The sequence below is a fragment of the Dipodomys spectabilis genome, unplaced genomic scaffold (assembly GCF_019054845.1).
Source record: "Dipodomys spectabilis isolate Male_0828 unplaced genomic scaffold, ASM1905484v1 ptg000234l, whole genome shotgun sequence".
NCBI classification, from domain to species: Eukaryota; Metazoa; Chordata; class Mammalia; order Rodentia; family Heteromyidae; genus Dipodomys; species Dipodomys spectabilis.
In genome coordinates this window covers 11607581-11626856 of record NW_024870911.1, presented here as the reverse complement: position 1 = coordinate 11626856, position 19276 = coordinate 11607581, and the positions used below count along the sequence as shown (strand labels likewise).

The following is a 19276-nucleotide window of genomic DNA, read 5'->3' as shown; positions in this document are numbered from 1 at the left end:
ATGCAAGATAGAATGAAAGATCTTAATGTAACAGTATGAGAAATTAATTGATATGGTTTCAGATGATCACTTGTTGACTTGGAAGAGTATCTACAATTATCTGTAAAGGTTATTAGAATAAACCTTCTATATCACTACTTATCAATGAGGCTAAATTTTCTTTATGTATTTATGTCAGTGGGACAACATATTCCAACAGATAGATGGCAAAAGTAGAAATGAGAAATGAATCCAGTTATTTTCTGTTAAACTAAACATTAAAGAGATTTGCAAAAATGTAAAACTCTCTCTAGTATATATATTTGAATAATTTGTTTCACTAAAATGCTTTATAAATGTACTCATGCTTTTAGAACAAAAACTTTTTGTGCTGGGCACTGGTGGCTCATACCTGTTAACCTAGCTACTCAGGAGACTGAGATCTGAGGATCATGGTTCAAAGCCAGCCCAGGCAGGAAAGACCATGAGACTCTTATCTCTAATAAACCACTAGAAAACTGGAAGTGGCGCTGTGGTTCAGTGGTAGAGCACTAGCCTTTGAGCTGAAGGGCTGAGGGACAGTGCCCAGGCCCGGAGTTCAAGCCCCAAGACTGACCAAAAAAAAAAACAAAAAAAACAAAAAGGCATACCACCTATACCTGGATATGAATTTTTATAAATATAAATTAGCTTAATGACCAAAAGCACAAGAGTGCTTTTTAATTTCTTTTCTTACTGAAACTCAAATGCTTTGCTAACATTCTTCAGGCTAGTCTGAAGAATGTAAAAATTTGAGAATGTATTTGTGTTCTCTACTTTTTATTTTTCATTTTGTCAATTTTTTGCTAATTTGACAGGTAATTTCTTAGGAAAAGGATTGGGTTTCTCGTTTGATCAGAAAAGAATAAAGTTTTTAGTTTCTGTCTATAAAAGCAAATCTTGATTTTTGTGTAAAAAGAGCAAGCATGTAACGTTAATATATTGAGCACGCAACTAATAAAATTGAGTCATTTTATGCTAATTTATTTTCATATTTTTGTGTTTTATGAGCAAAACAAGATACTATATATCTATATCTAAATATCTCCAACCATGTTCTTTAAGTATGTTGTAAAAGGCAATAATAAGTTGTCAATTCTTTGTTATATTTATGTGATTTGCATCTTGATTCCACATATTAATACATCTAATTTTCATCTTGGGAGCTTGTGTTCTTTCACAGTGAATACTTCTCATGCATCACAATCAGAAACTGAAAATCAGTTGATAAACTTACTAACTGTTGTTAGGGCATCACATTACTCATTGTTGCCTGTTTCTTTCCTTAGACAGGTTCCTTAACTTTCGTGCTGTTGAGCATGGAATGAATCTTGGACTTCTTATTTTCTTAATTTAATAGTACATAGTACATTTTATGTAAATAATTAATAGCACATTTTATTAAATGGTAACTACATTTAATCCATTTGAAGATATAATCCTATGCAACCTTTTCTTGAAATGTACTTTTAAGTGTTTTCATGATCAATTTTTTACATGAAGCATAGTGTTAGCTATCCCCTTTATTACAATAACAAATTGAAAGCTTGTTATATATTGTCCAATTTGTTTACATACAGTCATTTGAATTACTATATACATTATAAGTTAAAGATATGTGTATTTTAAGAGGTAGGAAATTAATTATATAGTTATCATATAGCAAATGTATTTTCTATTAAAAGTATATATCAAATTGATATGAGAATGTATTTGTGTTCTCTATTTTTTTTCATTTTGCCAAATAAACATTACATTTATTTCATATTTAAATATATAACCAGTTTTAAGATATATCAAATTATAATTTGTTTTATATCTTGACGATTTTCCCTGTGGGTTTGAAGTTGCTTTCTGATAAGTATAGACAAAAGTCTAATCTAATATAAATTGTCAGATGATAAATATTGATATTAGAGATATCTGTTAAGATTTAAAGATTAAAATTCAAAGCATTTAAAACAACAAGTAATCTTTTAAACACATTTTTGTATAATTTTTCTTGGTAAATGATGAATATAAGTCTTTCTAAAGTAAAACAGATAGCTCCAGATTGAATTTTTAATGTGAGTTAATATTAAGATAACCTTAAATTTGAGCAGTTGGAGAGCTGTACATTCTGGAAAGCTCGTTGCTGGTGGAAATGTTATTGGCCACAAATACCTCTTCAGAGTAGAGAAGATTCTTTTTACATTTGAATTAGAAGAATATTTGTTGAGTACCTATTAAGGCTTGGACAATGCCCCCAAGAGCTTTCATTATTCACATTATTTTATTCAATTTTTCTATAATCTTGCTGAGTTCATACTCCTATCCCACTTTATGGATTAGAAAACTGAGGTCAAAATAATTTTCTCCCAAATTCACTAAGCAATAAGGGAAGAATCTAGAACTCCAGCTTTCCTGACCTGCAAAGCCCAAGTTCTTGTACACCCATGAGTCCATGAGACTCTTATCTCCAATAAACCACCAGAAAACCGGAAGTGGTGCTGTGGCTCAAGTGGTAGAGCACTCACCTTGAGCTGAAGAGCTGAGGGACAGTGCCCAAGCCCAGAGATCAAGCCCCATGACTGACAAAAAAAACCCCCCCAAAACCAAAAAAACCTTTTTGCTATTTAAAAATCATTTGTAGCCGGGAGCTAGTGGCTCACACCTTTAATCTTAACTACTCAGGAGGCTGCCATCTGAGGATCACGGTTTGAAACCAGCTGGGGCAGAAAAGTCTCCATGAGACTCTTATCTTCAATTAACCACCAGAAAACTAGAAGTGGAGCTGTGGCTCAAAGTGGTAGAGCTCTAGTCTTGAGCAAAAAGAGCTCAGAAACAGCACTCAGGCCCTGATTTCAAGCCCTATGACTAACAAAAACAACACCAAAAAGAAAAGAAAAAGATAAAAGAATCATTTGTAGTTATTTTATATATTTTTAAATAAAATAGCAAATATTTCTCAGTTGCAATTTCTAATGGAATAAATACTAATAGTTACAACTATATGAACAAAAGGTATTTAGAGTCTGTGCTAATTCTTTGGCATGTAAAGGATTCTATGATTAAAAAACTTTTCTTTCATTCATAAGAATGAAAGAAAAAAAATAGAGCCCTTCTTAGTGTATATTTTCTTTGTTTTCAACCCCCAAATGTACCCCTGCCATTCCTTCTCCAAAAGCTGGAAGCAATTCTTCTGAAATTTCATAGCACTTTATTTTTTTCTACTGTTAAGGAATTTAACACATGTCTTATGTTCTCATTTAGACTAATATATTTTTTGACAGCACAGACTATATCTTAAGTTTTAGTGTGTGTAATGTGTGTACCATACACATATACACAATTTCTGTGTAATAGAAACTTAGAAGGGAGAACTAAGTAACTTAAAAATAAAATTCTATGCCTTAGAATCATTCAACTCAGAAGTAGTTTGAAAGACTGAGGAGTCTTAAAAGCCAGAGTTTTCTTGTTTCTTAAAACAAGTACAGTCATAAAAGGATATCTGTTTAACCAAAAGTATGTCAATCACTGACCAAAATTGGCTATTGATATTCAAGCAGTAACTAAATAATCCACCTTTTCACTCATGGAACAGTGGTTGACTAAGAACTATGTCAGGCACTGTGCTGATGAGCACAATGTTGGTATAGAACTTTATAGAAGATACTTCATGCTGATCTGGGATAAAGTTTCTTCCTTTTGTAATTGTAATGAAATGAGAAAAAAATAATAATGTAACTCCTTCACAAACTATATTCTACCTAAAACTTTTTCACTATTTTAGATTATTCTCTTAGTTCTTGATGCTACTGAATTTCTTTCTTTTTTTTCTTTTTGCCAGTCCTAGGGCTTGAACTCAGGGCCTGGGCACTGTCTCTGAACCTTTTCATGCTCAAGACTAGCACTCTAGCACTTGAGCCACTGTTCCACTTGTCTCTTGGGCTTTTGTATGGTCAAAAATTACTTCAAAAGCTTGAGATCCACACATTTCCTAAAGTTCTCTCAGATCTATGTGGGCAGCCTTTCCATGCCTATTTGATTACTAAGCTTGTTTGAAGGGCTAACTTGTGTTTCTCAGGACATCATTTAGGAAATCCTAAACCATTTTGATAATTAGTAAGTCATCAAAAAGTTTTAAGCAGGAAGTTGTAGACCATTATGTAGTTCAATTTTACTCAAACACATAATGTCATATTCCTCCATTAGGTTGTGTTCATAGAAGTTAAGCACAAACTATTTCCAAAATTTTGGACCAGGTATTCTAGGAGATAGAATGATGAATGAAGCATCTTGTCCGGCTTTCAGAAAATGTTACATTCATTTTCTATAAACATTATTCACCTATATAACTATTTGAATCAGAAGCAAAACAAAAAGAGGATGTAGGGCTGGATCCCCTTGCCTCAGGCCTGTGTTCCTATCTGCTTGGTAGGCTTAGATCAGAGGTTCACTGTTCAAGGCTAGCCCATGAAGATAAGTCTATGAGATCCCCTTCTCAATCCATAGCTGAGTAGAGTGTCACATCTGCACCCCAAGGTATGTGGGAAGCTGAGTTCAGAAAGATTGAAGTTCCAGGACAGCCAGTGAGTGCAGAAAAGATTTAAGAGATTCCCTCTCTATGGAAAGGGAATCTGGATATGGTAGTGCTGCCTGTGAACCCAGCAAAGAAGGGAAGTCTAAAGCAGTGGATCCCAGCTAAGGGGAATCCCTGAGGCACAAAACAAGTGCCTATATCGAAAAGAACCAGAAAACCACTTGAGACATGGCTCTAGCAAGAGTGAGGTTCTGAATTCAAACACTAGGACAGGGTAGGGAAACAGAAAGTTGAAGATAAGTTTAGAGAATGATAGATATTCCAGTGGCTCTTGTACAGTGTTTAGTGCTAGTGTTAGTTCTTTGTTTGTTTGTTTGTTTAATAAGTTGTCTGTCATCACCCAGGAATGTGTTCATCCTCTGCCTCTTGTTGACTAAGAATCATCCTGGCTAAGATTTTCACCCAGGAAATTCAGGGAGTGTAATAAGAAGAAAGTTGCCATGTTGAAACATTGTGTGTGTGTGTGTGTGTGTGTGTGTGTGTGTGTGTGTGTGTGTGTGTGTGTGTGTGTGTGTGTGTGTGTGTGTGTGTGTGTGTGTGTGTGTGTGTGTGTGTGTGTGTGTGTGTGTGTGAAGGGAGCAGCTGTTAAATTTATTTGTTGCCATGTCATAAATATATTAAGTTTGGTTAGGTTAGAATGGGATCGATTCAATTATATGGTTCTGTAGGAAATAGGAGCTAAAGGATATAGGATATAGGATTTAGGTATATAGGTATATCCAAGAGTTTTAGAGAAAAAGTTTGAAAGTGAAAGAGAAGTTAAAGTTATATCTAGAATAATAAAAAGATCAAATGCAGAAATCTGAGATCCTCTCAGACTTTTCATTTCCTTGAACTTTTGTGTTTCTCTCAGTCAACGGAGATTTTCAAGTGATATTCTTGAATGAAGTTTCTTTATTATTTGTTTATCATCAGGCATACTACTTAATAGGGAAACAAGAGTGGGAGGAGTGAGGTACAACCTAAGGCTTTTCATTACATATAGGTTAATAGTTTTGGGTTCACATGTGCTAACTATGGTCTGTGTTCATATGTACTATTAAGTCTATCCAGTTACTTAGTGTCCATGTGCTTACCAAATGTAACACCAAAGGCAAATTACTTAACCTCTCCAAGTCTCAGGCTGTACATCTTAAATGGAAAAATTGTGGCATAAATTGATGAAGATTTAAAAAAAAAATCTGATAGAAAGTGAAATGTTTAGAATTGTGCCTGGAACATCAAGTGCTAAACCAACTGTTGTCTTCAAGATTTCTTTATCTCCCTGTTTTTGTTTTGTTTTTTAGACTAAAACACTGTGGGAAAAAGAGTAGCAGATTTTCTGGCCTAAATAAGAATCTTTGGAGAATGGCCTACTATCTATAGAGTTGAGTATAAATGGATTGTTAGAATTTCTAATTCTTACAATTTTAAATATAGCAAAATTTAAATATAGCAAATTTTAAGAACAATTTTAAATATAAAAAATATTTGATACATTTAGACTACAATAGTAACTAACATTTCCTGAACATGTTGTGAAAGTCCAGAGTTTCCTGAGTGCTTCTTACCAATTAATTAATATAATGGTTGTTTTAGAGTTGAGGAAAATGAGGCTGATTGAGTAAATAACTTGTCCAAGGTGACACAATTATGGGCATGGCCAAGATTCAAACTCAGGCAGTCTGGCTCCATAGCTCATGCATATCCATTGTGATCCACTGTCTTTCACACAAATTATGTAATTTAGTTCTTGTTATCACCATGTTTTGTTTCATTTATGGTGAACATAAATTAAGTGGGAAACATTAGTTAATTTCAACTTTAAAATGTTGCATTTTCTGTTCTGGAGAAGAGTTGCTCCTGATGTCACATGCTAGAGCCACAATAACTATGCATATTTGTTCAGTGAAAGTAGAAGATTTCTAATTTTAATCTCATCAGGGCATGCAGACACATGCACACTTTCTTCAGAAACGTCACTTTATACTTCAATTACATATGTTAAGGGTTGTGACTGAGGAATAGCACTTTATAGGCTTTCTGAAATTTACCTGCTTTTTCTACCATCCTGTGAGCATTAAAATAATTAGATTATATCGAATCTAAACCTATAAAATGAATTCTTTTGTAGGATTTGCAAGTGAAGAATATTGTGCTAGACTGTACTTTTTGCGTTCTTTAATACAAAAAGATGAGATTGCTCTCAAAGTAATCCCTTAGTTGATGCTACTATAATACTTACTGGGTCAGCTATTAAAAAACAAAAGCTGGGCAAAACTAAATTGCCACTAGATGGAGCTCTGACTATTTGGGTAGAAAAAAGCAATGCCGGGAGGCCATTAAATCACACAGTCATATCATGCTGGAGGAGCCCTGGTATTTGCTGCCCTCAGCTTTTAATTGTAGAAAGCATCTTTGTTCTTTGCCTGACCTGCAGAGTGACATCACTGCCTTTCTTCCTGTGCGCTGGTTTTGACACAAGCCAGATGGCCACAGTGATCGGTAGGCGCCCAGGCTGCCTGGTACAGCACTTGATGAAACAGAATAGGAAGACGTTTTATGGTTAGCTGCAGGAGCACAAAGAGGCTGCAACTTTGTTAAATGATTACATTTGCCCTGCATACTTCATTCCTCACTGAGAAGGATCTCAAGGAAGAAAAAAGTACATTTTTATTGATAGCATTGCGAGGTATAGACTTTTTTGGGGAAAAAAAAGTACATTTTTATTCAGTGTTGTGAGGTATAGACCTTTTTTTTTTTTTTAAAGTACATTTTTCTTTATAGTGTTGTGAGGTATAGACCTTTGATCTTTTATTAGTCAGTAGTCTGCTCCAAAGGCATGCTCTCTTTCCCTGCTCTGCAGTCACTCGTGAAAATGACATGTTTATTTATGTTTAATGGTTCTTTCAGGGTGTGCATTGTGATACTTACCTCCCCTCTTCCTCCTCTTTGTCTCCAGTTAGTAACACAAAAATGTTTTAGTTTTGTAGAGAGTGTAGTTTGGAGAAGTCAGAGTTCAGGCATGTTAATACAAGCAGATTTCTGTCAGATAGACTCCAGAGTGATTTGGTAAAATATATTACTGTTTATTATGTGTTTGTTCTTTGAGGAGGTCAGAAAAGTCCAGGAAAAGACTTTTATTTTGGGGTTGGGGAATGAAAGTGGTGGTCAGAAAATGAACAAGACATAAATTTTATATCCATTTTTGGATATGTGGTGGTTAAAACTACTTAAAATGCTAATTTTAAATGCAACATAAGACATTGATATTAGTGGAGTGTTTTCTATTTTCATTTAAAGCTAATCCTTACCAACTGCAATACTATAAAACATTTTTGAAAAAAAATCTTAAGAACTGAGCTTTTCTTAAAGCCTAATATTCAAAACAATTCTGATATTCTTCCATGATTCATTTTCAGAGATTTTAGAAAAATATTTTTACTTCTTTTAATGCTAGATTATAAGTGTTGTTCAGAGAATTTCATCTAGAAATTATAAATCATAAAATTGAACAGAAGCTTATGTTTTCTATTCTCTATTTAAGCTTAACACTTTCTAAAGTGAAGTTGCTCAGTTGTGCTTAAGGTTTTTTTTTTACTCTATTTTAAAAATGAGTTTCTCTAACAAAGGAATAATTCTTAATAATACAATATTTAAAAAGCCTTCTCCAGAAAGGACATTTGCAAATAGTTGCTAGAAGAAGACATAGCAGTATAAGGAAAGATGAAAGCTGGGCCCCAGTGGATCACGCCTGTAATCCTAGCTACTCAGGAGGCTGAGATCTGAGGATCACAGTTCAAAGCCAGCCGGGGCAGGAAAGTCCATGAGACTCTTATCTCCAATAAACCACCAGAAAACTTGAAGTGGCGCTGTGGCTCAAGTGGTAGAGCGCTCACCTTGAGCTGAAGAGCACAGGGACAGTGCCCAAGCTCAGAGTTCAAGCCCCATGACCGACCAAAAAAATAAAAAAAATAAATAAAAAAAGAAAGATGATGTACTTGCAATCAGCTCTAGGAGGGTTTTCTAGTCCTTTTTCTATTGGTCATTGGCTTTGTGCCCTTATGTAAGCCTAGGTTTGCTCACATAAGTATTGGGGGTTAACCCTAGTTCCCAGGTTTATTGTAAAAATTAAATAATACAATGCATATATTGGGCCCTAGACAGTTTCTGTCACATGGTATAAACTCAGTAAGAGCTGTTCATTTCAACTATTTTAAACTTCAGTCTCTTGCAAAATGCATTCATAGGTTACACAGCCATTACATCGTGCTTTTATTCGTAGATCTAAATAAGCCTGGCTTGAAAGTAAGCTTGTTGTCAGGAAAATAGGCATTAGAAATTTATTAGCACTATGGGTGCAATTTCAGATAAAAATCATAACCATCAACTGTTAAATGAACGTGTTTAATCTTTGTGTGTTGTATGTGTGTGTATGTGTGTGTGTTTTTTTTTATAATTTTGTCTTTCCTTTTTCTCCTACTCAGCTCTTGCCCCTGATCTTTGCCTCTGGTTTTGTTGGTGAAGATATTACAGTGATGTCTGCATTCAACCTGCTGCATTTGGTGACAAAGAGCCAGCCAGTAGCCCTTCGAGCCTGTGGGCTTCCCTCAGGTTGCTGTTTGTTATACTGTTTGTAGTGAGGGCACTGGTCTGAATGGGTGTTTCTGCTGGAGGAAATGGTACACCACCACACCTTGCTAAAGTTCATTTTCTTTTATTTGGCTTCTAATTTGAAGATGGAAATTGGTTACACATCAACACTCTACTTTGAGTAAATTCATTTTCACATTCTTTACCATCTTTGGAAACCCTGTTGAGTTTCCTGGCCCCGTATATAATTGTCAGTAATATTTTACGATATCGTCTTGTTCCTTAGTGCACACTAAGATTTGCACATCTGCAAATCATAATATTCATAAAGAGGCTGGCAGTTTTAGTAAGAAACTGGCCAACTCACACGAAATAGGACATTCATCTTGTTAAGAATAATGAAAATGCCTTTCATTCCACATGTGGCTGTTTCTTTAGAAAAAGAAATTAAGATGAACAACTGTAGTATGATTGTTATTTATTGTAGTTACAAAGAAAAGATGATTTATTTTAACAAAGACCAGATAAACAAAACTAATATAGTATGTAAAAAGAAAAGAGGATCTACTTAACAATAGCCAGAAAAACAAAACTAATATATGCATGTGTCAAACTAGTTCTTAAATTAGAACCATTATACTTTAAAAACTATAAATTCAAGCATTTAAACAAATGAAATGTAAAAGTCTAAAATTTCATTACATGTCTGTATTATAAGTTGAACATGAAAACCACAATGGTGAGATATTTTATTTCCATTAATGTACATAGTTATTATTACATAGGATACAGAACTTAATTCTAGCTTTTAAAACATGTACTGACTATTAACTATGAGTGCAAGACCTTATGATAAGCAGTCAGTATACAACAATAAAGAAGGTCAAGCTAATTTTTTTTCAGTAAATACAAGGTAGAGATGGAACTGAATGCAAATCTTTGGACCTAATGAATATCTGATTAGATTAGAAATGATCTGTGTCTGAAATTTTATGGGAGTCCAGAAAGGAATGATCTTAGGCCTTTTCTTTTTCTTTTTTTCTTTTTTTGGGTCTGGTTGTGGGGCCTGAACTCTGGGCCTGGGTGCTGTCCCTCAGCAATTCAGCTCAAGGCTAGCGCTCTACCACTTGAGCCACAGCGCCACTTCTGGCTTTTTTCTTTTTGCTTATGTGGTGCTGAGGAATAGAACTCAGGGCCTTGAGCATGCAAGGCAAGAGCTCTACCGCTGAGCCACCTTCCCAGCCCCAAGGCCTTTTCTTTAGAATGAAATTTGAATGAATTTAGAATGAAATTGAAAGGGAGGGCTCTCTCTGAAGTCTAAGGAGGGCTCCATGGAGAAGATGGTTAATCCCATGGCCAGGGAGAGTCAAGGGCCTTTCTAACCCATGGAGTAGCATAGGCAAAGCATGAAAGAGCAAAGTATGTTCAGAAAATACATGCCATTTATTGTGACATGGGATAGCAAGTAGGAAAGGTGAAAAGAAAAGGTAACTAAATTGAGAAATTATATGATGTTCTAAGGAATTTAAATCTGGGAGAAAAGATAAGGCGATTAAGATGAATTAATTTGCATGTTATAAAGACAAGTGATGCAGTATGGGGCAAAGTCAGTGCTGGTTTCTCGAATTTCTGTGGTGGCTGGGATGGCAGCTTGATTAGAGGGAGATACATTTGTCTTGAAGCCATATTTGGATAATAAGTACATTCTATTATTAAAAGTAGGTGTTATTGGTGGAAACTAAATTAGAGTTAATGAAGCTTAATGGATGGAGGCCCTAACTAATCTTCCCAATATCCTCCCAAGCCCTGTATGCTCTATACTGCCACCATACCACACCTGCAAGAGGTTGAGGCTGGGTGGTATCATGCATTAACAATGTTTGGTACAGGTGGTTTGAAAAGAAAAAATTAGGCTGTAGAACAACAGGGTTTATCAGATGAATTGTAACTTAAGGGAGAACCTCAGAGATTGTGCAACCCCTATGCCAAGTTTAACTTCATTGCTATACATTATTTGCAGTAATTGGTCGGGGCATATTATTTAATTCCTGTGTGACCATGTTTTTCCACTGGAAAAGCCCAGTGGTTGAAATCACACAGCATAACTCTTGTAATATGTGTTTGCTATACATAGTAGAGGCTAAAATTTTATAGAAATAATGTTTAATTATCTGCATTTGTTGATATATGACGTAGAATTAACTTTGTAATGAAATTGTTTAATAGAAATATAAAATATATTTAAAATTTAATAACAAAGCAGTTCAAAGATAAATTCAACAAAGCTGGTAATTTGAAAGAGATAACCATTACATTACAGTGCTTAAAACATACAAATTCTACAGTAAGACTGGGTTTGAAATCTGGCTTTGCCTATTATTAGCTGTATGCCTTGGTTTCCTTGTTTATAAAATGAAGATAAAAATAGGCTTCAGCTGAAAAAAATTACTGTGAGAATTAAATAGATGGGGATGTAAAAAGTACTTAAATGTTGATTGGCATGGAGTAAGCTCCATAGATGCAGTCACACTGGATTCAGTGTAGAAATCCATGTCCATATAGCTCTATATTTTTCCATTATAATAGAATTTTAAATCACTTAAATATATAGCATCTTTTATTTAATTACTTCTAGTTTAATGGGAAACACAAATATACTTGATACTTGTCAAATTACTATCTCAATCTGTTGATTGATCTCTTTTTCTTTTACATTCTGCTAATCCAGAATCCAGGTCCTATAAGCATACAACACGTTTATTTTTCCTACCCAGTACTGATGAAAGCCAAGAGAAACTCTTTATCTTTCTTATCTCGAGCTAATAGAGTACCATCTTAATCTGATAGATGAGTTGGTTAGAATAGTATTACTTAACCATTCAAGTGCTAGTTAATTTGGAAAGTCTTAGTAAAGTAGTGTCTTCATATTTTATAATTTGAACATAAGCAAAATTTTTATCGTTTAACAATATTTTACTCTTAGACATATAGACATATTGGAGAAATTGTTAACGATATACAAGCATTTTAACTATTTCAAATGAAATTGAAAGGACAGTTTGAGTCCTTATACTTTGTGCAGGTAAGGAGAAAAGAAGCCCAAATTGGGGTTATGAAAAATTAAGGTGAAAGTTTGAAGTCTTGCTTTAGTTTGCCATTTTCCAGTCAAAAGTCATTACAACAAAAATGTCTAAGTAAAGAAGATTTCTGTTTCCTCTTGAGTACTCTATTAATTTTGAGTGTTATTCAATATGAAGTAATTCCAGAACTAAAAACAATAATTGCAACAAGCTCTTTACAAAGTTGATTATAAGTGAGTTGACCTGCATGAAGGCCATATCCCAAGAGAGTGTTCTATAATTTTTCAGTTTTGACATCCTTTATTTCTTATTTTTAAATAAAGCATAATTTTAATTTAAAGCTTATTAAGTGCATCTGAGTTATGGTTCTCTCATGTTTGTCATTAAAGGTAATTTTTCATTCTCAGAATTTCTTCATAATTTCCTATAACCGTTTCTCTTAAGTATTAAAAAGCCCTGGAATAGAAGCCAGAAAACTCTTACCATAGCTCTGTCATTAACTTGTGTGACCTTGAACAAATGAGTAGACCTCTTCAGATCTCGGTCTCTTCATCTTTAAAATGAAAAAATAAAATTAGATAATCTATTTGGTTCTGAAATTCATGGCTTTTTTAAAGTTAATGACTACTTGACATTTAACATTAGGTTAATTAAATCTTAAAACTTAGTTCCAATTAATGCTGCAGACTTACAGAAAAGTCTGCAAAGTTGTGCTGGGGGGACAGAGATGTTTCTTATTGGAGCCTTAGAATTCCTGGCCACTAAATCAGGACTAAAACATTATCTAAGGGATTAGAAAGCATGTTTTTTTCACATAGTTTTAATGCAGAAAAAAATTACTTGTAATTATAGCTCAGACTAGATATCATTGTACTTTTCAGCCAAGAGTGGTTGTTTGTCTAAATAGTCCCAATTATAGTGATAAATTATACTTTTCTCAAATGCCAGGCATATAATGTATGGTTGTGACTTACGTTTTAACTTCAGGGGCACTCTTAACAGTCTCCATGTTATTGGTGAGACATACAACTATGAGGTGGTTTATAAAGGTATTTAGATCACAATGTTCTAGTGGATAAAGTAGGAACCTTAAGGAGATAATCTGCACATGGTATTTGAAAGTCATACAGTATCCTCTGTGTAAATAGAACTATGAACTAGGGGCTTATGGTTCCAGAGCTTTGCATAGTGCCTGGCACTTAATAAATATTTGCTAAATAAATAAACATTTGGAAAGTTTATATGTAGGTGAAGTCATAACTGTAACAAAAAGTACAACTTTGAAGCTCCACTGTATGGTAAAATTAAAAGTAAATGTGATAGTTCAAATTTATTATAAAAACAATTTCTCACATAATTGCATGAATATAATGCACTGGATATCTTGGGTAGGCATGAAATTATAGTTAGCAAAAAAAAAAGGGTAACAGATACAGTGTATATTCTCAAGAATTGCTTTTACTTTTTTTCCAAGTAGTTTGAATTTGGTGCTATATTAACTGCTTAAGTAAATGCATATTATAATTACCATAAAACACTGGCTCATTTAATCACTTTTTTGAAAGAAATTAGTATTTTTGTGCTTTACAGTTTCCATTTTTAAATAGAAAATACCATAGATATTGCATCAAAGTACCATACACAAGTGAAAAATGCTTAACTTTAAGCTAGCACTATTTCATTAATAGTAACTGATGTTATATTTACTTTAAAAATAATTGAGATTGTTAGTATGTCATTCACTTCCTGAATGGATTGACTTTCCACATTAGTTAAAAAAAACTTTGGCTCTATGGAACTCTGATAAAAACTCACTTTCTAGAAAAAAATGCACCTGAAGGCAAATTTTAAAGGTTTTGTTGTTAGATCATCTGTGATTCTTCAGGATTAGAACCTTTGTTTCTAACAGTTACAGAAGAAATAAATATAAATCTCTGGCTATAATATTGTATTTATAATTTCTGTGTTGGTGTTGCAACACCTAATTAATGATTAATGTTCTCAATTCTCCAATTTCACCATTATTATGTGTTCTTCGTAGCTAACTTCATTGATTTTATTAAAAAGGCTTTGGGAAGACTTTTTTGGTGGTTGGTGGGTCAATTGTGAGGCTTGTACTCAGAGCTTCATCTATTCTAGGCATACTCCCTACCTGAGAAAGTTTTTTTTTAATATGAAGAGAAACAAATAGCTTCAAAACTAGGCATACAAATTTCAATTTATAATTCACAAATTAAGTTACAATTAGTTTGAATGCTATCCAGTTTCTCCAGTAGATGGCACTAGGTTTTCATCCTTGCATGGTATGAATGCATACTACCACTAAGCACATAGGTGCATTGTAAAAATTTAAGTATATAGAGAATATCCACTTACGAATATACGGATTTACAAACCACGATTTTTCTGCTTATATTATGTTCAAACAATATTTGTAGAGTGAAAACCTTTTTCCATTTTCAATAGGATTCCAACTCCCTTTGCTTGGACATTGCATCAAAATGGTCTTTCATGTGTTGACTTTCTATAAACTTAAAACAAGTTTTCATAAATTAACTTATCTTGTATCCAAATAGCTGATTTAACAGTAATTTATAGTTTTATATGCAGCTAAGTTTCCTTCAGCAGACCACCCAAGAATTAAAGAAAATTTTATATATTGTTTTGCCATGTTTCAGATTTTTATAGAATCTTGAAAATGTTATTAGTTAAACATGTTGACTGTTAAGAATGAGTCTCTTACTTTTGCATGAATGAAATTGCATTAGGAAAGTAAGAAAAATTGTATTTAAAATGTTGATGAGTTTTAAAGTTTTTTTGTGTACAATGCTTATTAGTCATGTCTAAATTGTTACAAAACACTATATCTGTATAAACAAGGTATTGGGCATATGGTTTATCAAATGTCGATTTAATTTTTTGTTAAATATCAAATAAACTTTCATATTATTCATTAATAATGATAAAATACACAGAAACATCTGGTAGCAACAGAGTTAAGATGAATATGAACAAAAACTTAAATCTTAGTTTTGTCTCAGAAGTTTAATGATTAATTAACAATGGTTTTAGAGAATATAAAATATAGTACTAATTCTGAAAATAATAATTCTACAGGAAGAGAATATCTAGGTAATATGGACCTTGGGTGAATCACATAGATAATTAGATGTTTTTTCTATCAAGCATGTTCACAGTGAGGTTACCAAATGAATAGGAGAAATTTATTAAAACGAGCTGCTTCTTGCTTTCAATAAATACAAGTTTAATGAAGGAATGTGTCATGAATGACATTCACAAAGTTCAGATGCTTACTAATATAGAACATATATACCAGATGAATTTTTATTATGAGTCTTCCTACTTTAGAGTTTCAACCTAGACAATTTTTTAGAGAAAGAATTTCTTATGATTGCTTTTACTAGATGCATGTTATTTTAAAATTCTTTAAAATAGGCTTTATTATGATAGAGTGACAAATTATATTCAATTATTTTTGTGCCTTTGTACTTGAAACTGGGTATTTATTTCTAATTTTAAACCCTCAATTTTATTTATTTAAATTCTCTTTTTTCTTTAATAATCTTTAATATATTTGTACTTGGGTTGGTCCTTTAAAACTAAGCATATTGTAAGAATATGCTATGAAATGGTAAAAGATATCAGTTATTTGATTAATAATTGCCATACTATTATACATTCATATTTACTTAATAACTTTTATGGTAAATGTTTTCTTCAACTCTGTTTATTACATTCAGACACAAAATTGTAATGAGATTAACTTAAAATATTATATTATTTGAATATTAAGCAAACAAAATGTAGAGTTCTATAATTTGTAATTTTGTAAGGTTTTATTTTGTTGCAAAAATGTGTGTTGACTCAGACCAGTGCAACTGATATATGTGATTAATATCTTACCATTTATATATTATTTTAGGTAACATCACAGTGAATTTTAGAGCCTGCTTTCATGTAATTGGAACTGAGGAAGCAGCAGATTGGAGTTTATTCCTTACGTTTACTAGTTTGTTTCTATCACCAACTTGCTTTAGTGTGGATGCATACTATCACTAAGCACATAGGTACATTGTGAAAACTTACAGTCCCAGGAATTTTTCTTTTGTATTTTTCATACTTTTTAACATAGTTTTATTACCTTTAAGTAGTTGTACAAAAGAGTTTCCATTCAACAAAGCAGTTTATAAACACAGTGCATCATGATTTATGTTGTATATTTTATTCTTATTCTTTGTCTAAACTGAAAATTATATAACATTACTGCCAAATCTTACATAATTAGACATGGCTCTTAGGTTTTGTATTAGCCCACATTTCTCAAAAACTTGTTCCGTGGAACAAGAAATTGTGGGAGAAAGTAGTGTGGGAAGAAGATATCAAATAAGTCTGGGAAAAGTGATGGATTGATCAGGCAAATCTAATTTTTTTAAAGAAAAAGAATTGATTTCTGAAAAATAAGATCCAGGAAATCAGAGATTTTTGTTTAACTCACTGTTCTATTTCAGCAACTTGAATTGTCTGTTGCATATAATAGGTTTTTAATAAATATGAATGAATAAATATGAATAAATATGAATTAATAAATGATTGTGAATAAGTAATATGATCTGATTTATCAGCATAGTGCTGATAAGTAATATGATATTTTTTCTTAATAAATGTACATTCTTGTGGGACAGATAGCCACTTTGGGTTTGCAATTTATTATCTATACACTGAAAGGAATTACATTCTTGATGGTTTTATGAGTCTATATGAATATTTCTTTAATAGGAGTGAGAAGCATTGTGCTTCTCTCTATTTCAAATGGCTGACTAGCTTTCTTGGAATAGGATTTCACACATGACAGTTTTCTTTCTGAAGAATATTGAAGGAATGTGCAGATGTAATTAAAAGGAAATGGTAGGGGTAGGAGATATAAGGTAGGGATGAGAATGGGCTATGGACACATGGGTTAGCAATAGATGGCATTTTGAAGTACTGTAAAACATGGGATCCAGAAGGAATGTAATGAATGAAGGAATAAATGGAAGAAAGCTATAAGCTAAGGATTTTGGCTTGCATTAACTAGGTATATGACCACATCAGGAAATTTCTTTAGGCCTTAATTTCTTTTTGAGAATTTTAGACAAATATTTGTCTTTTCCCAAGTGATAATATGAGGAATAGTAGTTCTACTAATCTTCCTATAAAACAGATCACCAAATTGAGAAAGTTCATTCTTTCCTATTTCATAAATTTTAATATACATCTTTTTCCATCTTATTATAAGCTGGGCAACTTTTTTCTTCTCCAATAACATAATTGTGTATAGAAATGCCATATATATTTGTATATATATATATGAGCTTAAAAAGGATCTGAGAAGATCTACATCAAACACATGTAAGCTAGGTTTTTCTACTTTGATTTCACCATAGCAACTTCTCACTCTGCAGGAAGAAGGACCTATTCACATTTTTGGCAGTCACTTTTTTTTGTGTGTTGGTCATGGGGCCTGAACTCGGCCTGGGTGCTGTCCCTCAGCTCTTGAGCTCAACTAGTCCCCTACTACTTGAGTCACAGCGCCACTCCCAGCTTTTTCTGCTTATGTGGTGCTGAGGAATCAAACCCAGGACCTCATGCATGCAAGGCAAGCACTCTACCCCTGAGCCACCTTCCCAGCCCCAAGATTGAGTAATTTTAACGGAAAAAGTTTTTTCACTTTATCATTTACACTCATTAAAAAACTACTGATTTACTTAGCAAATGTTATGATTGAGTTTTAAAACAAGTTCAAAGAAACTGAGCTAGAGGCATTTAGAAAACATCTAGGAATATTTTAGATAATTACAATGGAGAGTTGAATAAGTAAATTTGAGAAATATATGTTTAGTCTTTTGTTCAGGCACATTGTTGGGAATGTAAAGATAGCCAATATATCAATATATATGAGGATTGTCCTTTAGGAGAGGCTGAATAGTTCAGGGGATGTTTTGTTTTGTTTTAATTTTCTGGATGAAAAGAAAGATGTAAATTTTGACCTTTCTTCTAGAATCTCTCACATTTTTCTGGAGTCAGGGTTGCCTGTTCATTGAGTGGCAATTGCTAAGACTTTTTTTTTTTGGTCCATTGTGTTTAATTTAGATTCAAGAATTGATATGAGGTATAATGTAATTTGGGAAATTTGCAAACTTGAGTTTTTAGACAATATCAATTTTATTTTCTTTCTAATGAAATATATGCCATGTTAAACCATGGGTAATCTAAGGGAGAGCTCCTCTTCCTTGTCCTCCCCCTTCCCTTCCCCCTCCCCTCCTCCTCCTCCTCCTCCTCCTCCTCCTCCTCCTCCTCCTTTTTTCTTTCTTCTTCTTTTTTTTTTTTTTTGTGGGAGATTACTTCTCATCTACTCACCAGTCCGTGCTTCCCAAGGGGGAGAGGAAAGAAAGAATTTTTTTTTTTTTTGCAAATCTTTTTGATTGCATGTGAAAAGTAGAATGGAAATGAGCCTGTCTGTTTTTAATTTTTTTTTTCTGTATGGGCTATGATGTTCTAGTGAAGACCCATACTAAAAGAAAAAAAATTAAAAACAGGGAACTTCAACTTTGTTAGACATTTCACAAGCAATCAGATACAATTGAAGCTAAGTGACTTTCCCTTCTACTGTTGTCACTTGATGATGGCAGTGCTTTAAAAAAAATTCTTTTACTCATATTCTTTGCAAGAATGAAAAACTGTGTTTTGGATCAAGAGATGTTTTAAATATTTCTGTAAACGCTTAGCTTTTTGGTCCACATTTTAGTAAACAATGACTTAAATTTTGAAGATTTGATAAACTACTTTTTGGCACTCAATGCTGATAAAATGAATGCTCACACATGAATTAAACAATAAGATATTTGTAATATGCAGGTAGAATAGAGAAAGGTAAAATATGGCCCCTATGTTACAGATATTAAGGTGAATCATTAATCAGTGTTTCATTAAGATGAACATGGTGATGGACCTCTCCATTGTCTTC

General features: G+C 33.1%; 1 protein-coding gene across 3 annotated transcripts in view; it reads left to right on the top strand.

Moving 5' to 3' along the window:
- Positions 1-19276, top strand: part of Msrb3 (methionine sulfoxide reductase B3) — a 118084-nt gene that overhangs the window by 18093 nt on the left and 80715 nt on the right. The window contains exons 2-3 of one of the 3 annotated variants that reach the window (XM_042699021.1): positions 5887-5966; positions 9067-9193. The exons of 1 other annotated variant lie outside the window; for it this stretch is intronic. In XM_042699021.1, coding sequence (XP_042554955.1) covers positions 9118-9193 — 76 coding nt within the window. In that variant the 5' untranslated portion in view covers positions 5887-5966; positions 9067-9117. The remainder of the gene's footprint in view (positions 1-5886; positions 5967-9066; positions 9194-19276) is intronic. One more of the 3 variants, XM_042699022.1, reaches the window with a different exon arrangement.